The 26,339-nt window shown below is 50.7% G+C and overlaps 2 protein-coding genes and 1 long non-coding RNA gene across 11 annotated transcripts in view; 2 read left to right on the top strand and 1 right to left on the bottom strand.

Moving 5' to 3' along the window:
• The window catches only part of CACNA1D (calcium voltage-gated channel subunit alpha1 D), a 319,798-nt gene extending 306,546 nt beyond the window's left edge, over positions 1–13,252 (top strand). For 7 of the 9 annotated variants that reach the window (XM_082414398.1, XM_082414397.1, XM_082414400.1 and 4 more), the window contains 8 exons: positions 1,064–1,180; positions 1,893–2,260; positions 2,959–2,985; positions 4,181–4,330; positions 5,706–5,875; positions 8,620–8,741; positions 10,375–10,695; positions 11,164–13,252. In XM_082414398.1, coding sequence (XP_082270524.1) covers positions 1,064–1,180; positions 1,893–2,260; positions 2,959–2,985; positions 4,181–4,330; positions 5,706–5,875; positions 8,620–8,741; positions 10,375–10,695; positions 11,164–11,457 — 1,569 coding nt within the window. In that variant the 3' untranslated portion in view covers positions 11,458–13,252. The remainder of the gene's footprint in view (positions 1–1,063; positions 1,181–1,892; positions 2,261–2,958; positions 2,986–4,180; positions 4,331–5,705; positions 5,876–8,619; positions 8,742–10,374; positions 10,696–11,163) is intronic. The other 2 variants (XM_082414405.1, XM_082414403.1) reach the window with 1 other exon arrangement.
• A 3,862-nt stretch (positions 13,253–17,114) lies between these two features.
• Positions 17,115–26,339, bottom strand: part of CHDH (choline dehydrogenase) — a 61,456-nt gene continuing 52,231 nt past the window's right edge. The window contains exons 6-8 of the mRNA XM_082414505.1: positions 18,997–19,139; positions 18,421–18,523; positions 17,115–17,668 (exon numbers count right to left, since the gene is read on the bottom strand). Of these exons, the coding sequence (XP_082270631.1) occupies positions 17,250–17,668; positions 18,421–18,523; positions 18,997–19,139 (665 nt within the window). The 3' untranslated portion in view covers positions 17,115–17,249. The remainder of the gene's footprint in view (positions 17,669–18,420; positions 18,524–18,996; positions 19,140–26,339) is intronic.
• Positions 19,153–24,895, top strand: LOC309638499. Its single transcript, XR_014251177.1, has 2 exons — positions 19,153–20,190; positions 22,942–24,895. It is a non-coding gene; the product is annotated as an uncharacterized lncRNA (long non-coding RNA).

Genomic DNA, 26,339 nt, shown 5'->3' on the forward strand with positions numbered 1-26,339 from the left:
CTCTTTCCGATGCCAGTCTTTTTGTGTCCAAGGATAGAGTAACTGTACTCTCCCTATTAGCATGCCGTTTTTCTTCAAATTGTTGGTCAAAGCATCATCATTTTCTCAGAGCCAGCAACCACCCCTCCCCCATAGGTAGTCCATAAGCATCTCGAATATTTCCCTAGAGAAATTAAGTACAATGGGAGGGCTTCTCCCAGGCCCTGTCCCACTGGAACCCGGGGCCCAGGGTGAGGAAGGCCAGCCGTGAGGGCCTCAGGGAAATGCATAATGTCCGTGAGGGGCCTGAAGGGGTCACCTGGCGGGTCTGGCACCGCCTCCAGAGGCTGGAGCCCCTTTCAGTGTGTTGTGGTCTTCAAGAGGATGACCCAACCATTGGCGAGTTCTCCGCCTGAGCACAGGCTGCAGGCCCAGGTGCCAGCAGGTGGCCACGGAGCCTGGCCCTGCACAGCAGCGCAGGTCTGTGCGTGTCCGTCCATCGCGTTCTGGTCCTGAGTGTGCTGGTGGCTGCAGTGTGTTGTGTCCCTTCCTCGTTCCCGTGGCTTTGAAGCAGAACCAGTGGCCCCGTTGGCTGCCTGGTCTGCTTGCCCTCTGGCACCTGCACTAGGCTTCTCATCCTGGACACAGCCAGCGAGCGCCTGCCACCCTCCCTGTAAAACAGCCGCGCCGTGCTCCTCGCCCCGTCCGAGGCTCCGGGAGATGGCGCTCTGCAGGCCGTCCTTCTGTAGACGGTCATTTAGACATGGGCCTGGGCTCCTGGCCATGGCAGACCCTAGTACTAGTAAGCAAGCACTGTTCCCTGCGAGTGGGGGTATTTGAAAAGGCGGTCACTGGCCTCAAGCATCCCAGCCCAGGACCATCTTGAACTCCTGACCACACCCTACAACCCTGAGGCTGCAGGGACACCATCAGTTACATTCAAACAAGTGGTCAGTTCCCTGGATTGTCCTTTGGAGAAACCTTCCCCTCCCACAACTGAATCAGGCAGGAGCAAAGCCAGGACCCAGGCTGGGCCCAGGCCACCCGTGTTGTCTAACCTGTTTTGCCATTTTCATTGATCTAGGCGGGATTAAGGACACTGCACGACATTGGGCCAGAAATCCGGCGTGCTATATCATGTGATTTGCAAGATGATGAGCCGGAGGAAACAAAAGGCGACGAAGAAGAAGATGTGTTCAAAGTAATTATTCCACGCCTAGCTACACACTGGCCACTTGGAAATAGCGGGGCAGGAGTCCAGTTGGGGCAGTTAACGATCTGCCAAAGAGCCTGGAGAATGCACACCAGCCCCAGGGCCTAGAGGGGCTTGTGGACCATGCCCTCCCCCCTGCAGACCCTCCCCGTTCAGCAGCACCCCTTCTAGGGCCAGGCCTGCTCCTTCCCTGAGCTTTTGCTCCTCTGCCCCACACCGGCCACTTCGGAGGAGCTCGATCACAACCACTGGCCGGCGTGGACGAGCATCCCGGGTCCTCCTAGCAGCTGCTGGCCCTCCCTACCCCTTCTTCCCCGGGCCGGCTCTTTGATCTGCCAGCGGGCCCTCCACTTCCCAGCCCCCGGCCCAGAGACCTGCCTGCCGCCCAACCTCAGCCACTGGGGCTGCCGACAGCCCTGCTGGGCGAAAGTCAGCTCACCTTGGAGCAACCGGAAGAGTGCACTTGAATGACAGCCGAGCGCTTGCTCCCCAGCTCAGGAATCGGTAACCTTCCTCATTTCAGGGGGACCAGCTGACGCACACAGTCACCCTGGTCACTGAGACACTCAGACTGTTTTACAGGGATTCTATGGAGCTTACCTAGAATTTGTTTTTCGTGTAGAAAAAAAATTACCTAACATAGCTAGCCTGCATCAAATATTTGTTAAATTACCTGGTGTTGTCTCCCATTATTTTGCAGAGAAATGGTGCCCTGCTTGGAAACCATGTCAATCATGTTAATAGTGATAGGAGAGATTCCCTTCAGCAGACCAATACCACCCACCGTCCCCTGCATGTCCAAAGGCCTTCAATTCCACCTGCAAGTGATACTGAGAAACCGCTGTTTCCTCCAGCAGGAAATTCGGTGTGTCATAACCATCATAACCATAATTCCATAGGAAAGCAAGTTCCCAGCTCAACAAATGCCAATCTCAATAATGCCAATATGTCCAAAGCTGCCCCTGGAAAACGGCCCAGCATTGGGAACCTTGAGCATGTGTCTGAAAATGGGCATCATTCCTTCCACAAGCATGGCCGTGAGCCTCAAAGAAGGTCCAGTATTAAAAGGTAACGTTTAAGATGTGTTTGCACTTGGTAATGTAGTGTCGGCCCGAGGCGGGTCTTTCTCCCGTCTCTGGCACAGGTGGGAGGCTCCCTGCGGTCATTGGTGTTGGGACCTGTGAGTGCCTCCAGGTCACAGCTTCTTCAGGCACTGGCCATGGGATGAACCCAAAGGATAAAGGGCCACCTGCCACCCTGCATCCTGCTCTACGCGACGCCCCTTAACACAGGAGCAGCCGCAAACTCTACCTTCCCCGACTGTACCGCATACTTAGGCACTGGCAGACTTTTCCTGTAAAGGGCCAGAGAGTAAATATTTTAGGGTTGGAGCCTCATACAGTCTCTGTTGTAGCTAGTCACCTCTGTTATCGTAGCAAGAAGCCAGCCATAAATCATATGTAAGCGTACGGGTGCAGCTGTGTCCCGATAAACCTTTATTTGTGGACACTGAAATGTGAACTTCATGCACTCATGTGCGATGAAATATTTTTCTTCCTTTGATTTTGCTTCAGTCCTTTAAAAGAATAAAAACTGTAGCTTGTGGGCCATGCAAAAACAGGTGACGGCCTGTATTCAGCCCATGAACCATAGTTTGCCAACCCCTGCTCTAGGGAGTAGCTTGATATATTTGCTTTTTAAATTTTGCTAGAAATATTTAACTTTTATCTTCTCCCTCCATCCCCTGTTATGCCTTTCCTGGATAGAACCCGCTATTATGAAACTTACATTAGGTATGTGCTCATTGCCTGTATTTATGTGTTAAATACTGTGTGTTCTAAGTGGGACCAGATGGCCTCTCTGAGTGCTGAGAGATGAGAAAGGCCTGGGAGCCAGCTAGCCTAGTGCAGGGCGTTACAGCCCAGGGCTGTGGACGCAGAGCTTTCAGGTCCATATCTGCACAGACTGTGTTACCATCCAAGGACCTAAGTTCACATGCAGCGTGCCCACAGCTATAGCCCCACAGGCCTCAGTGCGGTGCTGGGAGAGCCCCTGACCTGTGGAGCTGGGCAGTCGTGCTGGTCTCTGGGGTCAGGCCTCTTGTGGAGGCTTTGTAAAAGCGTGACCCCCCACCTCCTGAAGACCGGGAGCCAGGCCTTCTCCTTTGTCTCCTGGGCAGCCCCCTACCCATGGGCAGTATACCCTGCTCCCTGTTTGTTGAACCCAGTTGAACTGTGGGTGGGATGGTCATGGTGTTGGGCACAGGGAGGATAGATGTCCTGCTTTAATGGTCTCAAGTTAGAAGTTACTTGAGCTGGAGGAGGGTGGGAGAGAGTGAAGAGCTTGGAGGAAGCACAGTCCTCCGTGTGGAAAGCAGTGATGCCACAGGGCCTGGCCGGCTTTCCTGAGGGCTGAGGCCAGGACATCTGGGTTTCAGGGAGGCATCACGACAGTCCTGGGGCAGGGCTGTCTTTGAAAACGTGGTGGACATTGTCCGGGAGAGTCTCCCTCCCCTGGGACCCTGTACTCAAAACTCCTGTCACCTTTCCTGGGTCAGATGCAGTGTGAAGTTGGGACCCTCTTTGCTCCAGGCTCTGAAGGCACCTTGGGCCGGGGTAAGGAGGAGCAGGGATCCGACCAGGTGGCCTGGGAGCCCATCACTGCAGGTCTCTAGGTCCATTTTCTTGCTCTATTCCCAAACTACATCTACTCTTTCGGTTCTCAGGCCTCTGGGGGTAGTGGTGTGGCACTAGCATCGTCAAGGCACTGAGAGAGAAACCCCTTCCTGGTACGTGCGTGCGCACACACATAGACACACACACACAGCCCCGTTGCCAGAGGCATTAACAGTCCAGCCCCACTTGAGGCAGGAGCACGCAGGGAGATGCCAGGGCACCTCGGGCAGGGCCTCTGTGGCCACCGCCGAGGCACGGCCCGAGGAGCGTCTGCCGCCCGCCCAGCCGCTCAGGCCCTCTCTCCCAACTGCAGGTCTGACTCAGGAGACGAGCAGTTCCCAGCTATTTGCCGGGAAGACCCCGAGATACACGGCTACTTCAGGGAGCCCTGCTGCTTGGGGGAGCAGGAGTACTTCAGCAGTGAGGAGTGCTACGAGGACGACAGCTCGCCCACCGGGAGCAGGTGAGGGCTCTGTGGCTCGGGATGCCCTTAGGGGGCCTTGCTGTCTCCTGGCCCTGGGGCTCCGCCTGCTCACGAAGCCACGGGCCACCTGCTGCTGCCCTTGGGACTGTCCTGGGAAGCAAAGCAGGAGCACAGCCTCCAGGCCACGGGAGAAGCCAGGGCAGGAGAAATAGGACTGGAGAGAGACAGAGTGGAGGCTGGTTTTTCAGGCCTGTTGACTTATTTCCACCAGGGGCCCACCCATGAGGCTTTAGTATGGGCTCTAGAAATGAGAGCCTTTGCTAAACGCTGAGCGCTCTGGGCTGGGGGCTCTCGCCGTGTAGCAGGTCATCGGCCCAGAGCTTGGTCGGTCTTAATGGACCGCGCCTGCTTCCCGCTCCGATCAGGTGGTCCCTCCTAGAGGTGAGGGGACAAGAGGTCAGAGTGCCACCACTCAGCAGATGTGCCTCTCTAGGCTCCTGTCCTGAAGAAGGCAGGTATGAGGTGAAAGTGGACACTTTGCTTTAGGACATGTAGCAGGCAGTGCAGGGGGACAAAGGCCACCCACCACCCTCTTCTCTGTAAACTGCATCCCACTGTGACCGGTGGCCCACTGAAGTGGACATGGTTCTGTGGTGAGGTCACTTGTGGCGTCTGAGATGTTGTTAAACATCAGCCTCGTCTTTCAGGCCAGCCACAGCCGAGCCTCCCTCACCCTGCTCTGCGCCACGGCCTTCCGCAGGCCTCCCTGGATGCCTGACTTGCAGAGCCACTGGTTCTGAGCCAGCTGCGTTCTGAGTTTCCGTCTTCAGGGCCTTTGCTCAAACCATGACCACCCCTTGGATGCCCTTTCCCCACCTGTGCTCACCTAATCCCACCTTCCCTTCAAGGGCCTGCCCCTCCCTCCTCTGACTGGAATTGAAATGCCTCCCCCGCCCCGAGAACCCACAGAGCCCCACCCTGAGCCCCTCTCTTCCAGCGCCCACCTTCGCCAGCCTGCGTTAGAATTCCGTGTGCATGAGGTATTCGCTAAGCTCCTTGACCGCGCTTCATGCATCTTCGTGTCCCAGGCGCCCCGCCCAGCACCTGGCCGAGGGCAGACCCTCGGGAAGAAGCGAGCGGGTGATAGTCAAGCTTGCAGGGCATCTGCGGTCCACATCTGACCGGGGTCTGAGGCTGCCCCAGGGAGGGAAAACACCAGCACCTCACTCATCGCAGGTCTGCCGTCCTGAACCTTCCTGTAGCAGCCCTTGCCCTCCATCTAGAATTTTCCATGCAGCTGAGGGCTGCCTTGTTCTACTGTGTCCAAGGTGGTGGGGAGAGGACTGTGACGTGGGCTTGTTAATTAGGCTCTCACGTGTCCCTTGCTCTCTCTTCTGGCCTTTTCGATCACCAGGCAAAGCTACAGCTGTGGCTACTACACCCGATACCCAGGCAGCAGCTTGGACTTCGAGCGGCCTCGAGGCTACCATCACCCCCAAAGCTTCTCGGAGGATGATGACTCGCCTGTCTGCTATGATTCCCGGAGGTCTCCAAGGAGACGCCTGCTCCCTCCCACCCCAACATGTGAGGCCAGATTTTTTGTTTGGGAGCGAGGCTCACAGAGAGCAGTGTGCCTCTCCCCCTGCCCCAGCCCGGGGGTGGTGACGGACGTGGTCCTGCCATGTTGGGGGCCTCCAGTCCTCGAGACCTGCCCCCTAGTTGGAGATGCTGTTGGCTTTCTTTCTCATCTGTGTGCCACGTGGTAGGGCTTAAAGCGCTTCCTGCTGAGAACAGAGAGAGACAGTGTGAGGGCCCAGAGTTGCACGGTATGTAGCACCTGATGAGGGGTTTTCTGTGCGCCTCATCACTGCCTTTGAGCTTGGGATCTGCCCTGACAGGTAGGCGAGACATGCACCACGGTGTTGATAGGCCCACTCCCCAGATGGGGCAGTGACCCCTTAGAGGGCGGAGGATGGGCCCACGCACAGAGTGGACTTGAGCCCAGGCCTCTTACCAAGGCCCGTGCCTCTGAGGAGCAGCCGGGGGTTCTTGGTGTCCACCCTTCCTCCTCTCTCCCACCTTTGCCTTGGTCTGCCGGTGCCTCTGCTCATGGTAGGTTGTGGCCTTGCTGGTGACCTCTAGGGTAGGCGCTCCCATCCTGGGGCCAAGGAATCCCGTCCCGCAGAGAAGAGGCAGGGGCTGGCTGCTCCCTGACCTGGTTTTCGTGTGCAGGTGGCATCAGTGGTGCCACCAGGAGATCTGGGTCACCCCCAGTGAGGAACTTGAGCGGAGGAAGGAAACACAGCAGTGGCCCCTGCCAGTTCCTGGCTGGGTAGTTTGATTTTGGACATGTGGACATTTTGATGCTGGTTAAAGAATATCCACTTCTGGCGTTTCTGAAGAATGAGGCATATTTTGGGGTAGGACTCTAATCAGTAACCAAAAATAACCAAGACACAGCGGCTCTGCATCCGCCATCTAGTGCACGGTAACAAGTGCAGTTGGGTGGTGCCCAGGTCCTATCTCTCTCCAGCTGTCATAGCCCTGCTGGGAAGTGTAATCAGACCCGTTTCCATGGTTAATATTTAATTCTACAGCCCCAAACACAAGCTGCTAAACAGAGCAGTTCTGGGGTCCATCAGTACCAGGTGACACACACGCAGGCGAGGCTGGACAGAGGCCCCTGGCCCTGTGAGTTCCACTGCCCTCCTGTGACCTCCCTTCCTCCCTTTGGTGGCCACGATAATCACCATTCGCAGGCGCCGCCTCTGTGAATCAAGGACCCTGAGCAGGCAAGAGTGGCTGCCCTCTTTATTTTTAAGAGTGAATAGATTAAATGCATCTTATTTGCTTTGCTGCCCATCCATTCGGACCTCAGGCAGGGAGACCACGGAGCCCCTGTGTTCTCAGCCACAGCGGGATTACTTGCCCCATTAGAGACGGTGGTGCAGAGCAGAAGAGAGGATCCACTTTCAAAGCTGAAAGGTGCTGCCTGAATGACAGCGGTGGTAGTTTTCCTTTCCTGGCTCCATCCTCTGGCCCCACCATCTGACCCTAGGAGGGTCCGAGAGGTGGTGCTGACCAGGGAGGCCCGTCCTCCTCTTAGAACACTTAAGTTCGGTCCCGCGTGGCGCGTGGAGGGAAGGCTGTCTGATGCGGATGGCAGGCGTCCGTGTCCCGTGTCGGCAACTGGATGAGGAGGCCCAGCAGTCCCCACAGTGTGCGTCGGGCCCGCGAAACAGGGCTCGTTGTCTGTCTGGTCCCTCCCTGTTGGGCAGTGGCCGGCAAGGGCTCGGTCTGGTCTCCGTGCGCTTTTGGAGCCTGGCCCCCAGAGAACGGGCTCTGCAGCTTCGCGTGCGGTCCCAGGATGCCGGGGGCCTCCCCAGGCTGGTCCCTGCAGTTTTCCAGTGCAGGAATTAGGGGGGTGTGGAGTGTTGCCAGGGCATGAGAAATGCCCTATGAGCTCAAGGTTCCCAATGCAAGAAAGGACTGTTGAGGTGACTCAGTGCTGCCTCGCAGGCCACCAGTAAGGCTGCCGAGGCAGCTCCACGGCGGTAGCGCCTGAGGGGACGTGTCCTGGGGAGGCCTCTGGCCTGTGCTCGGGGCCCAGAATTCAGACTGATCTCCCGGGCCTGGCGCCCTGTGAAGCCACGAGTTCTGGATCATCTTGTCATCACTCGACCTGTTTATAAGCCTCTATTCAAAGTGGCTGTTAACAGGGCAGCCAACCGCATTTTTTAAAGTTCAAGGTATCCTTTCTTGTTTGTTCTGTCTTCAGGGCTAGGGAAGCTGGGTCTTTCCCCACAAAAGGCTCTGCTAATTACCTGGTTGAGCTATTAGGGCAGGTAGCAAACAGAAGTGTAAACACAACACAGGAGCACAGCAGGATGCTCCAGCCCCCAGAGACACTCAGGATGTCTGGAAGGTGAGAACGGGGCAGTCAGCAAGCGTCTCTGGGATTCTAGAACGACGTCGTGTACTTGACCCAGAATGCTGTGTCCCCACCACGTGCAGGGACAGGGGCCTAGGGTCAGAACAGCCACCCTCTGGCTGCCTCTAGCTCCTCCCCCTGAGAACAGGTGTGGCAGGGAGGAGAAATTGACTTGCTCTTTTGAAAACATCCCTTAGTTGGGCTGCTTCTTCCTCCCTCCCAAAGTTCTGAGACACCTCCCCCGCCCCCCCCCCCCCGTGCCCAATGCTTTTTCTTGGATGCCTTGCTTGCTTCCTCCTGGGCCCCCTGCTGAATGTCCAGGGGGCTGCCCTGACCCCAGAGCCCCGGGGCCCTGACGGCCGGTTTCACAGCTGCATGGTGTGCTTTAACTTCTCAGCCCCCCGGAGATCCTCCTTCAACTTCGAGTGCCTGCGCCGGCACAGCAGCCAGGAGGAGGTCCCGCCATCCCCCGCCTTCCCCCACCGCACGGCCCTGCCTCTGCACCTGATGCAGCAACAGGTGAGCCGGCACACCTGGCCCTGCCCCCAGGGCCGATGGGCACCCCGTCCCCCTTGGCTGCCAGCACTGGAGGGAAGGGGGACCCTTCACAAACACTCTGGTTCAGTCCTGCGACAACCTCGCCAAATAGAAACTATCATGAACCCTGTTCTACGGAGAGCAAGCATCACAGAGGGAAGGTGACATCCCTGAGCTCACACAGGAGGTGAGTGGCCGAGTTGGCATTTGAGTCCCAGGCTGCCAGCTTCCAGAGCCGGGCTCTCAGCCTAGCTGCACACACCCTTTCTCGGCACTGAAGGCAGGGCCTGGGACAAGCCACACTGCAGGGAGTGGCGGCCGCTTGACTGACCCTGAACAATCGGTGCTGCCCTTTGCTCTGAGAGGTTGCCCTGTCATTTACGGAGCCCTCTGGGGGCCGGGCCCTGGGGTCACGAGGGTGTGTGAGCCTCCGACCTGCCTGCAAGGGGGGGTGTAGTCCAGGGAGATCGGCCTGTCAGGGCGGCCGGACAGGAGGGAGCCCAGGGCCTGGAGGGCCTGCGGGGCTTTGCCTCCAGGACAAGAGTATGGTACTTTGTCTTCCTGAAAAGAGCACATCAGAGATGCTGTCCTCTTGTGTCCGTGTGTGTCTGGGTCAGGTGGGAGCACACACGGTATGGTTTGCTTCTTACCCTGAGCGTCCATTTCAGAGTTTCTGTTCAGGTCTGCCAACCTTTTGCCTTTCTGCCTTCCTTTTTTAAAAAAATGTATTTATTTATTTGGCTGTGCCGGGTTATAGTTGCAGCATGCTGGATCTTAGTTGTGGCAGGCGGGATCTAGTTCCCTGACCAGGGATCGAACCTGGGCCCCCTGCGTCTGGAACGCAGAGTCTTAACCACTGGACCACCAGGGAAGTCCACTGCCTTCCATTTTTTTATGTTAAGTTTTGTGTGCTGCTTTGTCGTGGACGGAGGACAAACCTCTGGAAGGCCCTGGCCATCGCATGCCACACACCAAGTAGGCATGGAGGTCTACGTGGGCTTGTGCGTGACAGTGCCTTGTCCCCTGCTGCCCCGCCCTGCCTCCCCCAGGCGGTCCTGGCTTCCGATTTGGCCACAGGCCTGTGCTGTTCATAAACCCGGCCTCACCGTCCCCCTCTGCAGGTGGGATGCCAGGGCAGACCTGCCATGGCGCCTCTGGAGGTGGAAGAAGCAGGCTTGTACCTCGTGCTTCTGAGCAGAGTGCTGGCCGCGGGATGAGTTGCCCTAAAGAGAACCAGCCTGTTTCCCTACGAGCGCTGGGCGCCGTCAGCTTGCCCTGAACGCACTTCCCTATTCAAACCCGGAGTGAACCGGGAGGCATGTTTATACCCCACAGCTTGTGTGTCTTCCCTGTTTCTTCATGCTTCTAAGCAATTTCACCAATAACTGATTCCTACCTGGGAACAGTCACAGGAAATATATTATGCATTTGGGGGAAAAGAAAACACGGTCTGCTAGAAAGCCAAGTTTTTACGGCCATTTCATTGAATTACTCAGTGTGCTGTGTCCTTCTGAAGCCCCTGTAAAACAGCGCCTCCAGCCTGGTCTGTTTTGAGGGGGCCCGAGGCCGGGACCTCTGAGGACCTCTGGTCTCCCCACTTCCTCTTTCTCCTCAGATCATGGCAGTCGCCGGCCTAGATTCCAGCAAAGCCCAGAAGTACTCGCCGAGCCACTCCACCCGGTCGTGGGCCACCCCGCCAGCGACCCCGTCGTACAGGGACTGGACGCCGTGCTACACCCCACTGATCCAGGTCGAGCGGTCGGAGGCCCCGGACCAGGTCAACGGCAGCCTACCGTCCCTGCACCGCAGCTCGTGGTACACGGATGAGCCCGGCATCTCCTATCGGACGTTCACACCAGCCAGCCTGACCGTCCCCAGCGGCTTCCACAACAAAAACAGCGACAAGCAGAGGAGCGCAGACAGCTTGGTGGAGGCGGTGAGTGTGGCCGCGGAGTCTGCACGGGAGGCGGAACTGGGGAGAGCCGCGCACAGCAGGAGCGGGTGGTGGTTCTGAGGTGGGCTCTGGAGCCCGGATGCCGGGCTTCTGAACCTGGACACCGCCCACTTCTTAGCAGCAAGGATGGTACTTAAAGCATGAACATAAAAACAGCACCCCTGCCGGGTTTCATCAGCTAGCTGTACCTAGGATTGTGTGTGCTGTTCCTGCAAATATGACTAGCTTGTACTGAAACATGTGTCCCCAGTGGGTTGCACTCTCGTTGGGCCACGTGCAGTGTTTGAGCTCCTTCAGATTTTCAAAGCCATTCACCTTCCCTCTTAGTTACCATGTGTGGGGTCTAGCAGACATGACTGGCTGAGTCCCAAGAGCACATCGTGCAGTCAGTGCTTGAGGTGCTTTTTCTGTCCTTTTGCATTCGTGCCACCGATCCTCTTTCCTGTACAGGTTCTGATATCCGAAGGCTTAGGACGGTATGCGAGGGACCCAAAATTCGTGTCAGCGACAAAACACGAAATCGCCGATGCCTGTGACCTAACCATCGACGAGATGGAGAGTGCAGCCAGCAACCTGCTGAACGGGAACGTGCATCCCCGGGCCAATGGGGACGTGGGGCCCGTCTCACACCGGCAGGACTACGAGCTCCAGGACTTCGGGCCCGGCTACAGCGACGAGGAGCCGGACCCCGGGAGGGATGAGGAGGACCTGGCAGATGAAATGATTTGCATCACCGCCCTGTAGCCCCCAGGGAGCGGCCGACTGGCTCTGGCCTCAGGTGGGGCGCCGGAGGGCCGGGGGAAAAGTGCCTCGTAGTTAGGAAAATTTAGGCACTAGTGTGGAGTCCCTATTCAATTAGAGTTTTGTACAAGTGATGTCATGCCTCAAGGAAGCCATAAATCTGGTAAGGGACAGCCGCGCCCACACGCTCAGCCCCAGCTGTGGGCAAGAGCAGGTCCAGCCCTCCTGGAGAGGACCAGCGAGGAGGTCGGACAAGCCCTGCCCGCTTGTCCAGAGCGCTGGCCCACCACCCGCGGGCACGGGGGGAAGGTTTAAAGGTGATGACGATCACCATACCTATGTCATTACCTCAGCCATCGGTCTAGCATATCAGACGTTCACTGGGCCCAGCGTATCCATTTTTAAACCCCTTTCCCCCCAAAACACACTGCTTCCTGATTCCTGTTCGGCTCTTCTGAAATACAGTGTGTAAGTCAGGACCTACCTACCAGCCGTCATCCTGAGAGGGGAGCGGGACCCTGTAACGGGGTTTTCTGTGATGTGACGCCAGTTTACAGGAGAGAGCATCACTCCGACGGTCGGTTTCTGACTGTCAGGCAAAGGGCAACTGTAAACTGGAATAAATAATGCACTCGCAACCAGGTAAACTTAGATACGCTAGTTTGTTTAAAAATTCTAGATTTACTGTATATGACTTGTAATATACTATAATTTGTATTTGTAAAGAGATGGTCTATATTTTGTAATTATTGTACCGTATTTGAAATGCAGCAATATCCATGGGTCCTAATAATTGTAGTTCCCCACTCAGATCTAGAAACTATTAGTATTTTTACTTGGGCTATACAGAAGTAGAAGAAATAGAGCCGATTCTCATCTATCCAGTGGAAATCTTTTGGGGGTGAAATTTTAAGTTCAAAAGAACTTGGCACTACAGAGATTTTTCTAAACTATTTTGAGTCACTATACATCTGTCTTTACACAGGAGATGCCAGATGACTGTCTGCGGTCTTTTTTCGGGGCAGGGGTTCTGTGACTTGATGTTGTACCTTCCCATCCACCATGGGTTGCAGCTGTCTTTTGTTTTGCTTTAGTAACTCTCCGATGAGCACACTGCAGCCTAGGTCGAGCTGGTTACTCTGACCCGGTGGCATTCATAGTTGTGGTTTTCTCAGCTGCCCCCCACAGGACATTTCCGGCGCAGAAATAATCGCACGGGTGAATGAAGTCCTTCTGCTGTTGTCCCCTGGGGACTGGTAAGGCTGCTTGTCTTAGGAGAGAAATGAGTGCTGGGGACAGAGGGGGCAAAGGATGATCTAGAGGACTAGACGTCGGGCTCTGTACAAATCGTATTGTTGCCTTTTTACACAACATTGCTGTACTGTGTGTTCTCTTTGAGGGCTTTTATATGCAACTGAATGAGGGCTGAAGTTTTCATTAGAATGCACTCACACTCCAATTGTACTTCTCGATGAAAACCCACTTTTGGATCATTAGACCCATCAAGGCTTCCTTTTCTGTTCACAGAATTATGCCGACTTTGTCAAGTTACCTTGGCAGGGATTCCCTGCAGTCAAAAAGACTGGTAGCGATTTTTGGTTCAAAGTTTTTAAATATTACGTAACCTGTTAATGTTTTTTTTTTTTTGTAAATAACTCTTTGTTATGAAGACCTTACACACCTCTTCTTAAGACATTCTTACTCCAGATCCAGGCAAAAACACTTCAAGGTTTGTAAATGACTATTTCCTGACGTAAATTCTTTTTTATTAAAATGCAAAATGATCTTCAGAATAAAACTGTGTAATAATTTTATTGTACTCGGGAGCTCTCCTCGCAAAGACCTGGTGTTTGCCAGTGAGAGCTTCGGGAGGGGCAGGTACTCTGTGAGGGCACTTCTGTAATTATGTAGATTTTTTTTCTTATCCTCTTGGCGCCTTCTCCTTTTTTCTTATCTTCATGCTGATGGTAACTTAATTCCAGCTGCAGAGAGCACCGTTTCTCCTAAAGGGCTAACCCACTGTCACTGTCATCTCAGACTCTGTGTCTCTCCACTGAGCATTGGTCTTTCTTACTGTGTGGCTTGGCTTACCATCATCAGTCCAAAACTGCCGTAACAGGACTGAGTTTTCTGGTATAGTCGGTGATCTTTTCTAGTCAGCACTTAACTGGCATTTTTACAGGCTGCGCCACTCCTAACACCTGTCTGCATTAAGCCTGCTTCGACCGCTCATCTAACATTAAATTTTTCTTTGGAAGAAAAATTTGAAGTTGTAGAGCATGGTTTTTTTCTTTCAGGAATCTTTTAAGATTAAATGTCTCTCCTTTTTAGTTCCCCTCCCACTCCCTAAAAAAAGTCATTTTGTTGTGTCCCCAGGAATAGTACATTTAGTTTCTTTCATCTTGTGTTTTCCATAATATCACAAAACAGAAATGGCAGCAAGAACCTCGTTAAAATGGTCTCCGTGATTTCCATCCAGACGGCTGGGCCACGCAGCACCTCCCAGCCTGATTCTGAGATGTTCCAGAATCAGCCAGTGGCTGGGAGGGGTTGGTTGTGAAGGCCCCAGAAGCTTCTCCAGTACAGGATGGGCTTAACCTGCCTGATGAACCCACTTTACGGCTGATGCCACGCTTGTGAGAGAAACCAGAGCAGTTTATTCTGTGTTGTTTATGTTTTGCAGTCCTGAGTGTCTTTGCCCGTTGCCTGTTTTCCTGCAAAGGTTTTTACTGTTAGGCTGGGTGGTCAGTTTGTCCTGAAAACTGGTTAGCACCACACACACAGTTCCAACTCCTTTACTAGCCTCCCCGACTCAAAACCAGACTCCAGCTATGGCCTTCAAAAGTTTTTACTTCTCTGATATTCCTTCCCTACTGGGGACCTAGGAGGGCAGGCGAGAAAGAGGAGCAGGCCTGGGGCCCTTGCTTCTAACCAGAGAACGAGAGCGAGAATGGTTGTGAGGGCGCCCTGCGGGGACAGTGGCAGGAGATGCGATGGGAGACTGGGTCTCAAGACGGGGTCAGCGGAGAAGGGTGTGTGTTTTTTCTGGTTTTTAAGAGAAAGGCACCTAGGTATTTGATCTGATGGTAAGTCGTGCGGTGGAAATCTGAAATGACCTTTGGGCGGAGGCACACGGTTTGGCTGGAGAGAAGACTCTATTTGAACTTGTGGAAATGGCGCCTGCAGCCTGCACAAGGGCCGCACAAGGCCATACGTTAAGGCTCCAGAGTCCCACCTCTGGGACCTGCCCTTTCCTGGTCACCTGCGGGCAGGCTGCTCCTCTAGCTGTGTGTTCTGGCTCTTATTCTACCAGGAAGAACCCTCTGCTGATGCAGCAGCTCCAACACTGGCTTCTTCAGAGGGGTCAGTGTTCTGACCACTAGCCACATTTGCAGCTTTCTGTTTGTTAGGCTTTTTCAACCATTTTTGGAAGTGTGCGTTTTTCCTTTTGAGGAGTACTGCAGGCTTTCTGCTAAGGGACTTAAACGACGTCTTCCTGGTTCTTGCAGAGGCTGAGCGCCGGCCGGTCTCCACGCCCCTCGGGCTGCCAGCCTGTGGCTCATCCTACCCAGTTCCAGTTCGCACTTTCCTCCCCTCTCTGGCTTCCTGGGCCAACAGCCCTCTCTTTCTGAGGTTGGAGCCTCCTTCGTGGTGGTGGACCCTTCAGAGCCTTCAGGTCAGGACACGGGCCACTGCTCCACTCTGCCCAGGTGGCCACAGCACTCAGCTGTCGGGGCTCGAGGGACGAACCGCCTCAGATCAGAATATTCTGTCCTGGGTCTGAACTCCAATAGCAGTTTTCTGTTGGGTCCTGGATATACGACACTCGTGCTCTTCTCCTTTGAAACGTGTGTGTGTGTGGCAGTGTCATGTGATCGCATGGGACGAGGCCCCGTAGCCAGGGTGGGAGAGGGGCCTGGGTGCCATCCACCGTACAGGTTCCCCTTACGCACTTCGCTTTGCCCATCGACACACGCACACCAGCGCGTCAGCCACTGTCTCAGAGGCCGAGGGCACCACGGTACGCAGAGGTGACCGAACTGAATGGCCCTGTCACCTGCCATACCGGCGCCAGAGGAGGTCAGCGCAGTCACACTCAGGCCTGGGACCCCCCGCACACCTGATGTGTCACTTCGTGGCCCTCAGAGCAGGGGGCTGGCGCCCGCACTCCTACTGTTCCTTCGCCCCCGCAGGCAGCTCCAAGACCCAGAGGAGGCCTGTGGGCAGGTGGGGACCTCTCTAGGAGAAAGACATCTCTTGGCAGATGTAGAATTTTCTTTCTTGACCCTCCGTTGGAACCGAAAATAAAGCAAGATACAGGTAAGATTAAACAAGATTTGCTTTAAGATTTTTAAAGGAAGGATGGTGTGATGGCTTTCTTCTTTCCACCCTTCTGGAAATCTTTCTCAGAAACGTAAGTTGCAGCTGTCGGGCCTCCAAGGCACTTCAGTCCACTGTGATCCAGGGTGAAGCCAGGAACGTTCCATTTTCCTTCCCTCCTGATTCTGGGTCCAGCATGACAGGTCTCCATATAGCACTTCCATTTTTTCTCACCGTAGACAGTGGCTTTTGGATATCGTCAGAAAAATCAATCCAAAATGCATTCAAGTTTTCATTACCTTGTAAAGACAGTCTGGATAATGACAGTCTCAGTTCAAAGATAAGTTACGGGATTGCATTATTGAATTATAAGAAGTTTAAAGATCAGAGAGCTGTCTTAAATGTTACTTTGTATCTGTTCCCCCCCACCCCCCAAACTCAAATCTTTGCCAATTTATTTTTCTTTCACTCAACTGTGTTTTTTTTTACAGGATCAGGATCATAGTTTTACTTGACTGCTTTTCCCGTCAGTCTGGCTCCCGCCTGGTCTGTTGCTGTGGACGTCTGAAGAATGAGAATTAGCCAGCCGTGGCCACTGCTGAGCCATCCATCTCCCCAGGCTGAGAGGGAGGCTTTGCATGGAGCGGGCCAGGGATGCAGGTCTGCTCTGGGTTTCTAGGTTTCCTGGCAACAGGAAAATCTTTAAAAATGCTAAACCCTGAAACCCATGGTAGTGAAAAGGCCCTGCAGACTCCTGAGTCCTGGAAAAAGTCCCAGAATTCCTCTCATCGGGCTGATGGTGTTAATAAGAACCAGAGCATCAGAGAGGTGGGCTGCAAGCCCCTCAGAGGGACCCGACTGAGCACCAGATCTTGCCTCACTCTGGGAGTGAAATCAGGAAGTGGCAGAGAAAGGAGAAGCCTGTTTCTTCCAGCAGACAGCTTTCCCTCTGGACACTGGAGGCTTGTGCACACATCCCAGCTGAGCTCCACGCTCCCTAACTCCTGTGGGACTCTCGGCCTCCGCTGCAGCTTTCAGCCTGAGGGGGAGGGTGCCCCGGCCTCTGTGCAAGCACCCTGCTCTTGGACGGGCTTGCCTCCAGAGGGAGCCTGGGAGAGCACCACTTTCCTCAAGTCCTATCAGGACCCAGGAACACAGCAGGACTCTGGGTTGGAGAGCGCTGCGGAACACAAGACAAGGACCTGGCCAGAGTTACCCATTCTCCACCGGCCTCCCGTCCCCTTTGCTGTCCTACCAGGAGGCAGGGAGGAGGGGCCCCAGCCAGAATGCCGGCCTACCCCACAGGGCCCCCAGGGACATGCTGGGAAGAAAGAACCCGATTCACTGACCAATACTGGTTTCATTTCTTAAGAAATTATCCAATTCTTGGCCATCAAATTGTAACATTCTAGAGAGATCCAGGAAAGCACATTTGGCGCAAGGGCTGTGCTGAGCCTTCTTTCTCAGGGACAGCCTCAGCGCTGGGTGGCCAGGGTCCTGGGCTTGTAGACAGGGACAGCCTCGTCCCAGAGAGCTGGCCGCCCCTTGATGATGTCGGCTGCCTTCTCTGCGATCATGATGGTGGGGGCGTTTAGGTTGCCGCTGACCACACTGGGCATGATGGAGGCGTCGACCACCCTGAGGTTTTCCACCCCGAGGACCCTGGTCTGCGGGTCCACCACTGCCATGGGGTCGGAGGGCTGGCCCATCTTGCAGGTGCACGATGGGTGGTAGGCGCTGTCTGCCTTTGCCCGCACAAAGGCGTCTATCTCCTTATCCGACTGGACGTGGCTTCCTGGCTGGAGCTCCTTCCCCCGGAACGGTGCCAGAGCTTTCTGTGCAAAAATTTCTCTGGTCAGCCTCACACACCGACGGAAGTCATTGATGTCAGTTTCTGTCAAGGAGAAGAAACAGGTTAGATGCCTCCTCTTACCATGCTGGCCTCGCTGGAAGATTCTCCACTGGGAGAGGCTCAAGAAGCTGCCCAAGGGGACAGTTGAGGGACATGGAGGTCCGAGCCACCAGGTTGCTTTGTCACCTACCCATCAGCAGTTGCAGTGCAACCAAGCAGAGTCCCACGAAGCCCAAACAGACAGCATCCTAGACGGACACAGCTTGCCCCAGAGGCCCTACGTTTAAATCGGGGATCTGAATTTTCTTATCTATAAAATAGAAGACTACACGTCCTGCCTCTGCCACAGCGTGAGTATTATTGGGCAAAACCTACCCAGTGGGGACCGTGCGGTTTTGCTGTGCATAAAGAGGCAGGCCCAGGAGTGTAATTTGCTTTTAGAAGATACTCACAGGAACAGTAAGAAAAATGTTCTGTGAGCTATCTATACACAGCCAGATCTCCTTGCGTCTCTTGGTAGATTGTTCTGGAAGCTGCAAATCCTGCCTACTGTGTAAAATGGTGTGTCAGGGTTAGTTCAAGTGACCGAGGGCACTACATAGCAACACGTGCAAGTTTACAGCCCAGGATAATGGGGTGGAGGGAGGACAGAATGTGACTTGAGTCTCAAAAATGGGGTCCAGGGGTGAGATTCAGGGACAAATATGAACCCCATAAAGGCATTCATTCATTCAGTCAATCCATCAATGACCCAACAAGCCCAGGTCTGGGAGAGACAACGGTGGCTGAATTACCTGTTGACAAGTAGTTGGGTTGGATCACAGGGTGGTCATGGGGGTTGGCACTTCTCAGTTTGAGCCAGCCCACGCTCGTGCCCCGCATGGTCCCCACATGCACCTGGAAGAGCCCAGAGAGGCGGTGACCCCTGTTAACCCCCCTAGCTTAGTCATTTAGAGAGGCCCCGGGTTTCCTGTGCTCCGTGGGACTCAACACCCAGAGTCAATTAAGAGCAGATACATTTTAAAATCTACCTGCATCTTACCAATCCCACCCCCAACACACACAAAAGGCATCAAACCACCTCAATCACTCTCTCCTGCTCCCTGGCTTTATACCTGATGGCTCAGATGTTCAGGGGCTGGCAGAGCCGGCTTCATTGTCCATTTCTAGTGCTCAGGACCCAGCGCCTCTGCCCCGAGCTGGGTGCGGGTGTGGCCTTGCTTTGCACCACGCAGTCTGCTTCACTCTACCTCTGTCTCCCCACCCCCCTTCCCTCCCCTCAGACGCTCTGAGCAGCTGGACAGCAGGGCATCGCCTTCTGGGCCGCCCACCCTGGAGGCGCTGCTGCAGTGGGAAGATGACCTGCTCACCTGGTAAGCCTCCTGCTGTGGGGGGACCCGCCCATGGTCGATCACCTGGGAAGGGAGGAAGTGGAACTGGATGTCCGGGTGGGGGACCCCAGGCTGGCTCCGGATGAACCCACCTGTTTCCAGATGGGATGTGGCTCCATCCCCTGAGGATGAGAAGACGATGAGGCAGAAGAGCAAGTCCAGGCGTGGCAGGTGGGCCAGCCTCCTCTCTCTTGGGCACTTCCTCCTCCTCTTCCTGGCCTGTATTCTAGTGCCTGGACCCAAGTCCTCAACTCTGTCCTCCTTCTCCCAGGTGGGCTCACCCAACACCATGGCTTTCGATATCAGCTCCATGCCAAGGGGCTTCAGCTTTGCCCCTTCCCCTGACTCCACCACTGCCAACTGGACTGTGGGACCTGATGTCCTATGGGCATCCCAAACCTACTGCAGCCCACCCTTCACACACAGGCCGTGATCAAGGTCAAGGCCCTCTTCCATCCAACCTCCCACTGTTGCAGGAAGGGGAACCCCTTCCAGGGCCCGAGAGTGGGCTCTTCTCTAACACTCGGAAATGAATTGTCCGAGGAGGCACACGTGCTGACAAAGCAAAAGACTTTATTGGGAAGGGGCGCCCTGGGCAGAGAGCAGGAGGGTAAGGGAACCCAGGAGAACTGCTCTGCCATGTGGCTCACAGTCTCAGGTTTTACAGTGATGGGGTTAGTTTCCAGGTTGTCTCTGGCCAAGCATCTTGCTTGGCCCATCGTCTGACTCAGGGTCCTTCCTGGTGGCACGCGCCATCTCTCAGTCAAGATGGATCCCAGTGCGAAGGATTCTGGGAGGCTGGTTGTCTCTGCCCTCTTTTGGCCCCTCCCAAATCCTCCCGATTAGTTTTCACCAGCAGCACCATGTTCTTTTTCAGGACCTCCTGTTGTGAGACACCTCAGGCAAGAGGCTATCATCGTGCCTGGCCAAGGCGGGTGGTTTTCGTTAAGGGTTCCCTAACAACTCGAGAGCCCACTCTCGGGCCCTGGAAGGGGTCTCCCTTCCTGCAACAGCTGGCGACTCTGGTGGAATCTCTTCTTCACTACGACTGACATCCTGACTGCTCAGGCACCAGCTCACCTACCGACAGACCAGACCCAGAGGCCACCACTGGGACCCTCTTGTCCCTGATAGCCTCCTGACACAGATGACTGGCCAGAGTGCCCCGCCCAGGTAAGGAACAAGAGACGTTGCTGACCTCTTTGCCCTTCCCTCTCCCCTTCCTCTTCTCAACGCTTCCTATCCTACCCTCCTTTCTTCTGGATGCAGGAGTCTGGTTGAAGGGCCTCAGTTATCTGAGCGCCAGAGCCTGATCACCTCCGGTGGGCAGAGAACTTGAATTATCTGGTCTCTGGTTCCTGGTAGGGCCGAGTTCCTGTCCTCCCTTCCTGGAAGCCCAGAGAAAAGTCCTGTAACGCCTGGGCGTCTGCAGGTGGCAGGAGATGTCCGTAAGGCCACCCCTTTTGTCCCCCCTCCTTCCCCTCTTCTTTCAACCTGCCCTCCTTTCCTCCCTTTGAAATCTCTGACGACCTGAGATATTTCCATTTACTCTGTTCGTCAGTACTCGGATCTGAAGTTCTCTGTCTCTGTAGGAGGTTTTCTGAGAGACTGCAATCTTGTATTTAAGGCAGTGTCTGATCAGGACAGCCGTGCCTCTGTGTGTTTTGTACTCTGTTCTGTGTTGCGATTTGTGATGGCCATTCTGCCTCATGAAATGGGAAATTCTGGTTCTGTTCCACTGTAGAGCCCTCTTGGGAGAATTCTGTCTGACTGGAAAGATTTTAGCTATGAGCCTATGACTAAGAAAAAGATGATATTCTATTATAACACTGTGTGGCCAGAATATTCTTTAGACTCCAGAGGAAACTGGTTTAGGTGAAACTCTTGAAAATTCCAAAACTGGTTGTTTTTGCATATACAGTTAGAAAAGGCAAGCTTGATAAAACGTCTTTTCAGAATTCTGACCCTGAGGGAACAACTTCTCTGGGAGAACTTGCTTTTCTCGCAAGAAAATGAAGCTTTGAGATCTCTGGTTGTGTTTGTCTATATATCTGTGTGCGTTATATATATGTCCTTACCTTTGGATGTTATTACCAAAACTAATTTTTTAATGAACTCTATTTAATTGGCTTAAGGGAAATTTAGCACTTTTATAAATTTTCAAAAATACAGAAGGTAACTGGCCAGAATTAATTTCAGGTTCATGTAAACTGGGAAATATTCAGTATTAAATCAATATCTGGTATTAAACTTAGTTTAAGTTTGTTAATTTAAATAGACATGTCTTTGTCATCAACATTAAGTATAATACCTTTATTGAACCTAGGTTTAATAGAAGTCAAATAAGATCTTATTATATCTGTGTGAAATTTGTCAGCAAGGAAAATAACTTGGTATGATGAAATTTTTTAAGTGAATTAAATACAAGTGAGATCAGAGCTTTTGGGTGAACTTTTTAGGAATAATTATATTTTAGGAATGTCTACTTGAGAATAATCTCTCCAGATACTTGGAAATATACTTGAAATTTAGAGTTGTTCTAAATTAAGTGATGGAAGTTTATTGAATAGCTAGGTGATTCCCAAATAAAACAAGATACTGAGACATCAATTACTAAACAGAGAAACTAAAGGTATTTAGGACTATTAATGAATATGCCACCCTGGAATATTCACCATTGGTGCCACCCTGAGATGTTCTGTATAAGAAAGCAAATATTTTTAGAAATTATAACTAGTGTTTATGTTTACCAATATACAGAATGCTAATGTAAAAGTTCATAATTGCTGGGACTTCCCTGGTGGTGCAGTGGTTAGGATGCTGCGTTCCTAATGCAGTGGGCCCGGGTTCGATCCCTGATCAGGGAACTAGATCCCACATGCAAGCCACCACTAAGAGTTCACATGCCACAACTAAGGAGCCAGCATGCCACAACTAAGGAGCCTGCCTGCTGCAACTAAGACCAAGTGCAACCAAAAAAAAAAAAAAAAAAAGTTCATAATTGCTTACCTCTTAGTTTTCACTAGAAATTAAGGTTTTTAAGAGTTGAGGGCTCTAATTTTTAAACATGTAATTAAAGCTAATAGAAATAATAAAGGAAGCATTTCAGTGTACAGCAGGAAAGTAGGATGTGTGTTTGCAGTGAAGAAGGTATGAGAATGGAATTGCATTTTATTAAAGGAAAAGAAAGTGAGTCTGTCTTAGAGCTGGTTGTTTCTCAATGGAGAAGAGAATGGGGGGCAGACTAATATGGATACACAAAGTGATGGAGGGTTTGTGGATGGTCAGGATTGGCTAGGTTTAGAGTACAGTTAATTAAGTGAATTTTGTTGTTAAAAGCAGGCTGGTACAAGACTGGATCTGGTTTTCTCTCTTTAGTAAGAGGACAAAGTTTCCTTGGAATGCTGATTTTGATAACAGATTGTGTGAGTTTCCATGCCTTTAAGTGATCTGTATTTGCTTTTGAGATCTCTTGTAACTTTGGTTAAGGAATAAGCATTATCTCACAATGATCTATGATCTTATTTGACCAAGTGTTTTGAGACCTTTTGACAAACTTACCAAATACCAAATTTTCATTAAAGTTCTTTTGACCTCCAGCTAACTTTGGGACACTTTAGAGGGTCTCTGAGGCATTTCAGAGAGAAATATTTAACTAGTATTATCTGGTATGTTAAATTACATGGAGAGCATTATCACACTAGTGATAAACCTACTTAGAATATACTGTATGGATAAATATTATTAATATACACATTCTAGAAATTATATAAAGTTTCTGAAATTTGGATATGTCCTGGTATTGTTATAATATTAGTTATCTTAAAATGTTGTATGTGACAGAAACTTGGTTAAGCTTCTTTGTCAAAAACATTGTAATCAGATCTTTAACCTTGCCTTTTTAAGACTTTTTGTCATTCACAGACAGTTAAACTGATGCTTTGCAAAACCGCTTCATCTTCAAGAAGATTCACAGAAAGGGCTTTAGACAAGTACAGGTTTCTGATAACTTTTAAATCATACTACTAAACTAGGTAAGACTTTTTTTTTTTGAGTAGCTATTTTATTTATGTCTTTGTTTGTTTATTTATTTATCAGTTTATTTAATTTTTGGCTGCACCGCGAGGCATGTGGGATCTTAGTTCCCCGACCAGGGATGGAACCCTTGGCGTCTTAACCACTGGACCACTGGGGAAGTCCCAGGTAAGATATTTTTTAACAGTCTAACGGAAACTGTTAACAAAAAGGATTAGTTACATAGGGTTGAGTAAACTGATGAATGTGGTTATAATTTTTATGGTTTCTGTCTGAAACATTACTAGCTTTTAATCTGTGTTTTCCAGATATAAAGAAACCCCCTCAAACTAATTATGACTTATAGCAATTTGGTAAATTGTACCTTTGTAAGCAGAATTGAAACACTTCTCTTTTCTTTGTACCTGATCCCTCCAGAGATTGGAAACTCTTAGGTTCCCAGCAGCTTTATAAGATAAATTAGTAAAGCCACCTCCTAACAGGTGCAGGAATCTCAAGTTATTTTGCGGACCTCAAAAAGGGAGGGATTCACCTAAATCTATAAGGCAAAATCTGTGACAGGCCCTTGGCGTGGCTTTCCTGGCCTTGGAAGGCCTTTTATCAAACTTAATTTGCAGACAAATTAATCTTGATTTGGCTATATCTGATAAAAATGAGGGTAATTTTAGGGAGAAAGAGACGTTTCAGTGGATATCAAATTCTAATTCTGTTTATTGAGGTCTGTATTCACTAAGACTCACTTCTCAGATAGTTCCTTGCTGTTATGTTATATTGTTGCAAAGTTTAATTGAATTATTAAAAGGACACTCTAAATTTGTTGCTGAAGCTTAACTCAGTAATCTATCTTTGGATGAAGATCAGATGCTCCATGATCTGCAACCAGAAGGTTAACACCAGGCTATGGTCATTTAAATTTAAAGGCTCCCTTATGTTGGGGAAATTAAACCATACAAACCATACTAGGGATAACCAGACTAGTAACACTAGGAAATTGGGCTGGGTGCCTTATGGACAATGCCAATATATAATGTCCCTTCAAGATAAGAACTGGTACACAACAGACTAAGTCAGATGAACTGGGATATAGTGGGCTGCACCTAATGGAAGTTCTTGACTTAAATTTTTACGTATGACCTTACTAATACTGCTAGCTATATTATTTTTTATATTGCCTGTTTTACAAAATTGTTTCTTTCATTACCAAATGTGTGACTGAGCCTCTGGTAAAATGATGATATGTAGTTACATATGAGATCAATGATTGTTACAGTGTAACTCTAGATATGGGAAGAAGCATATCAGCATCATCCCTCCTAGATTTAATCTAACTAGAAAGTATTTTACCAAAAACTACCTCCCTCATTCAAATAAAATTTTCTACGCTAGTATCAGACCAAAAAGGCCTAATCAAACTATATTTTCTCTCATTCCTCTTTACCCTCACCCTAAGCATAGTTCTATTTAATTACCATGAGTAACCTCTATAGTAACTACAACACCAATAGGCAATGACCAACCAGTGACAGTCACTAATCAAGCACCATAACTATACAATGCCACAATTCCTACAGCCTCTTCACTAAAAAGTCCAGAATCACCTGTATTATAAATCACTCAATCCTCTAGCCTGTTAAACTTGAAATACAATCTCCACCTCCTCATCTTCTAAAACATAAAATACCATTGAAAATTATATTATCAACCCTGAAAGAAATATACCTAAAACAGTCTTCTTAGAAACTCAAACCTCAGGATACTGCTCAGTAGCTATAGCTGTTGTATAACCAAACACTACCAACATCCCCCCTACATAAATCAAAAATACTATTAAACCCAAAAATGAGCCACCAAAATTCAACACAATCCCACAACCAACACCACCACCCACAATCAACCCAAGTCCACCATAAATAGGCAAAGGTTTTGAAGAAAACCCCACCAAACTAATTACAAAAATAGTACTTAAAATAGATACAGTGTATGTTATCATTATTCTTACATGGCCAATGATGTGAAAAATCATCGTTGTTATTCAACTATAAGAACACCAATGACCAACATCCGAAAATCACACCCATTAATAAAAATTATTAACAGTGCATTTATTGATCTTCCAGCCCCATCAAACATTTCATCATGATGAGATCTCGGTTGCATTTGTTTAGTATTACAAATCTTAACAGGCTTATTCCTAGCAATACATTACACATCAGACATAATAACCGCTTTGTCACCGGTAACACATATCTGCCGAGATGTGAACTATGGGTGAGTAATCCGATACCTACATGCAAATGGAGCGTCCATATTTTTTATTTGCCTATTTATTCACATAGGATGAGGCTTCTATTATGGATCCTATACTTTTTTAGAAACATGAAACATTGGAATCATCTTATTATTTACAGTCATAGCCACAGTATTTACAGGCTATGTCTTACCTTGAGAACAAATATTCTGAGGGGCAACAGTTATTACTAATCTCCTCTCAGCAATTCCATACATCGGCACAAGCCTTGTCAAATGAATCTGAGGTGGCTTTTCAGTAGATAAAGCAATGCTTACACGCTTCTTTGCTTTCCATTTTATTCTCCCATTCATTATTGCAGCACTAACAGCTGTCCCCTTACTATTCCTTCACGAAACAGGATCTAATAACCCCACAGGAATCTCATCTGATGTAACAAAATTCCATTTCACCCCTACTATACAATCAAAGACATCTAGGTGCCTTATTACTAGTTCTAGCACTAATAATGTTAGTGGTATTTTCACCCAATTTATTAAGAGACCCTGATAACTATACCCCAGCAAACCCTCTCAAAACACCACCCATATCAAGCCAGACTGGTACTTCCTATTTGTATATGCAATCCTGTGATCAATCCCCAATAAACTAGGAGGAGTATTGGCCCTAATCTTTTCAGTCTTAATTCTAGCACTCATCCCAATACTCCATACATCTAGACAACGAAGCATAACATTTTGACCTCTAAAGCATAATATTTCGATCTCTCAGCCAGTGCCTATTTTGAGTACTAGTAGCAGACCTATTAATACTAACATGAATTGGAGGACAACCCGTGGAATACCCCTTCTTTACTATCGGACAACTAGCATCTATTTTATATTTCTTTTTAATTCGGGTACTAATGTCAGTAACTAGCATCACTGAAAATAATCTCCTGAAATGAAGAGTGTTTGTAGTATATCTATTACCCTGGTCTTGTAAACCAGAAAAGGAGAATTAACATTCTCTCCCTAAGACTCAAGGAAGAAGCTCCAGA

Source organism: Balaenoptera physalus (genome assembly GCF_965194825.1).
Source record: "Balaenoptera physalus genome assembly, chromosome: 11".
In the NCBI taxonomy this organism is placed as follows: Eukaryota; Metazoa; Chordata; class Mammalia; order Artiodactyla; family Balaenopteridae; genus Balaenoptera; species Balaenoptera physalus.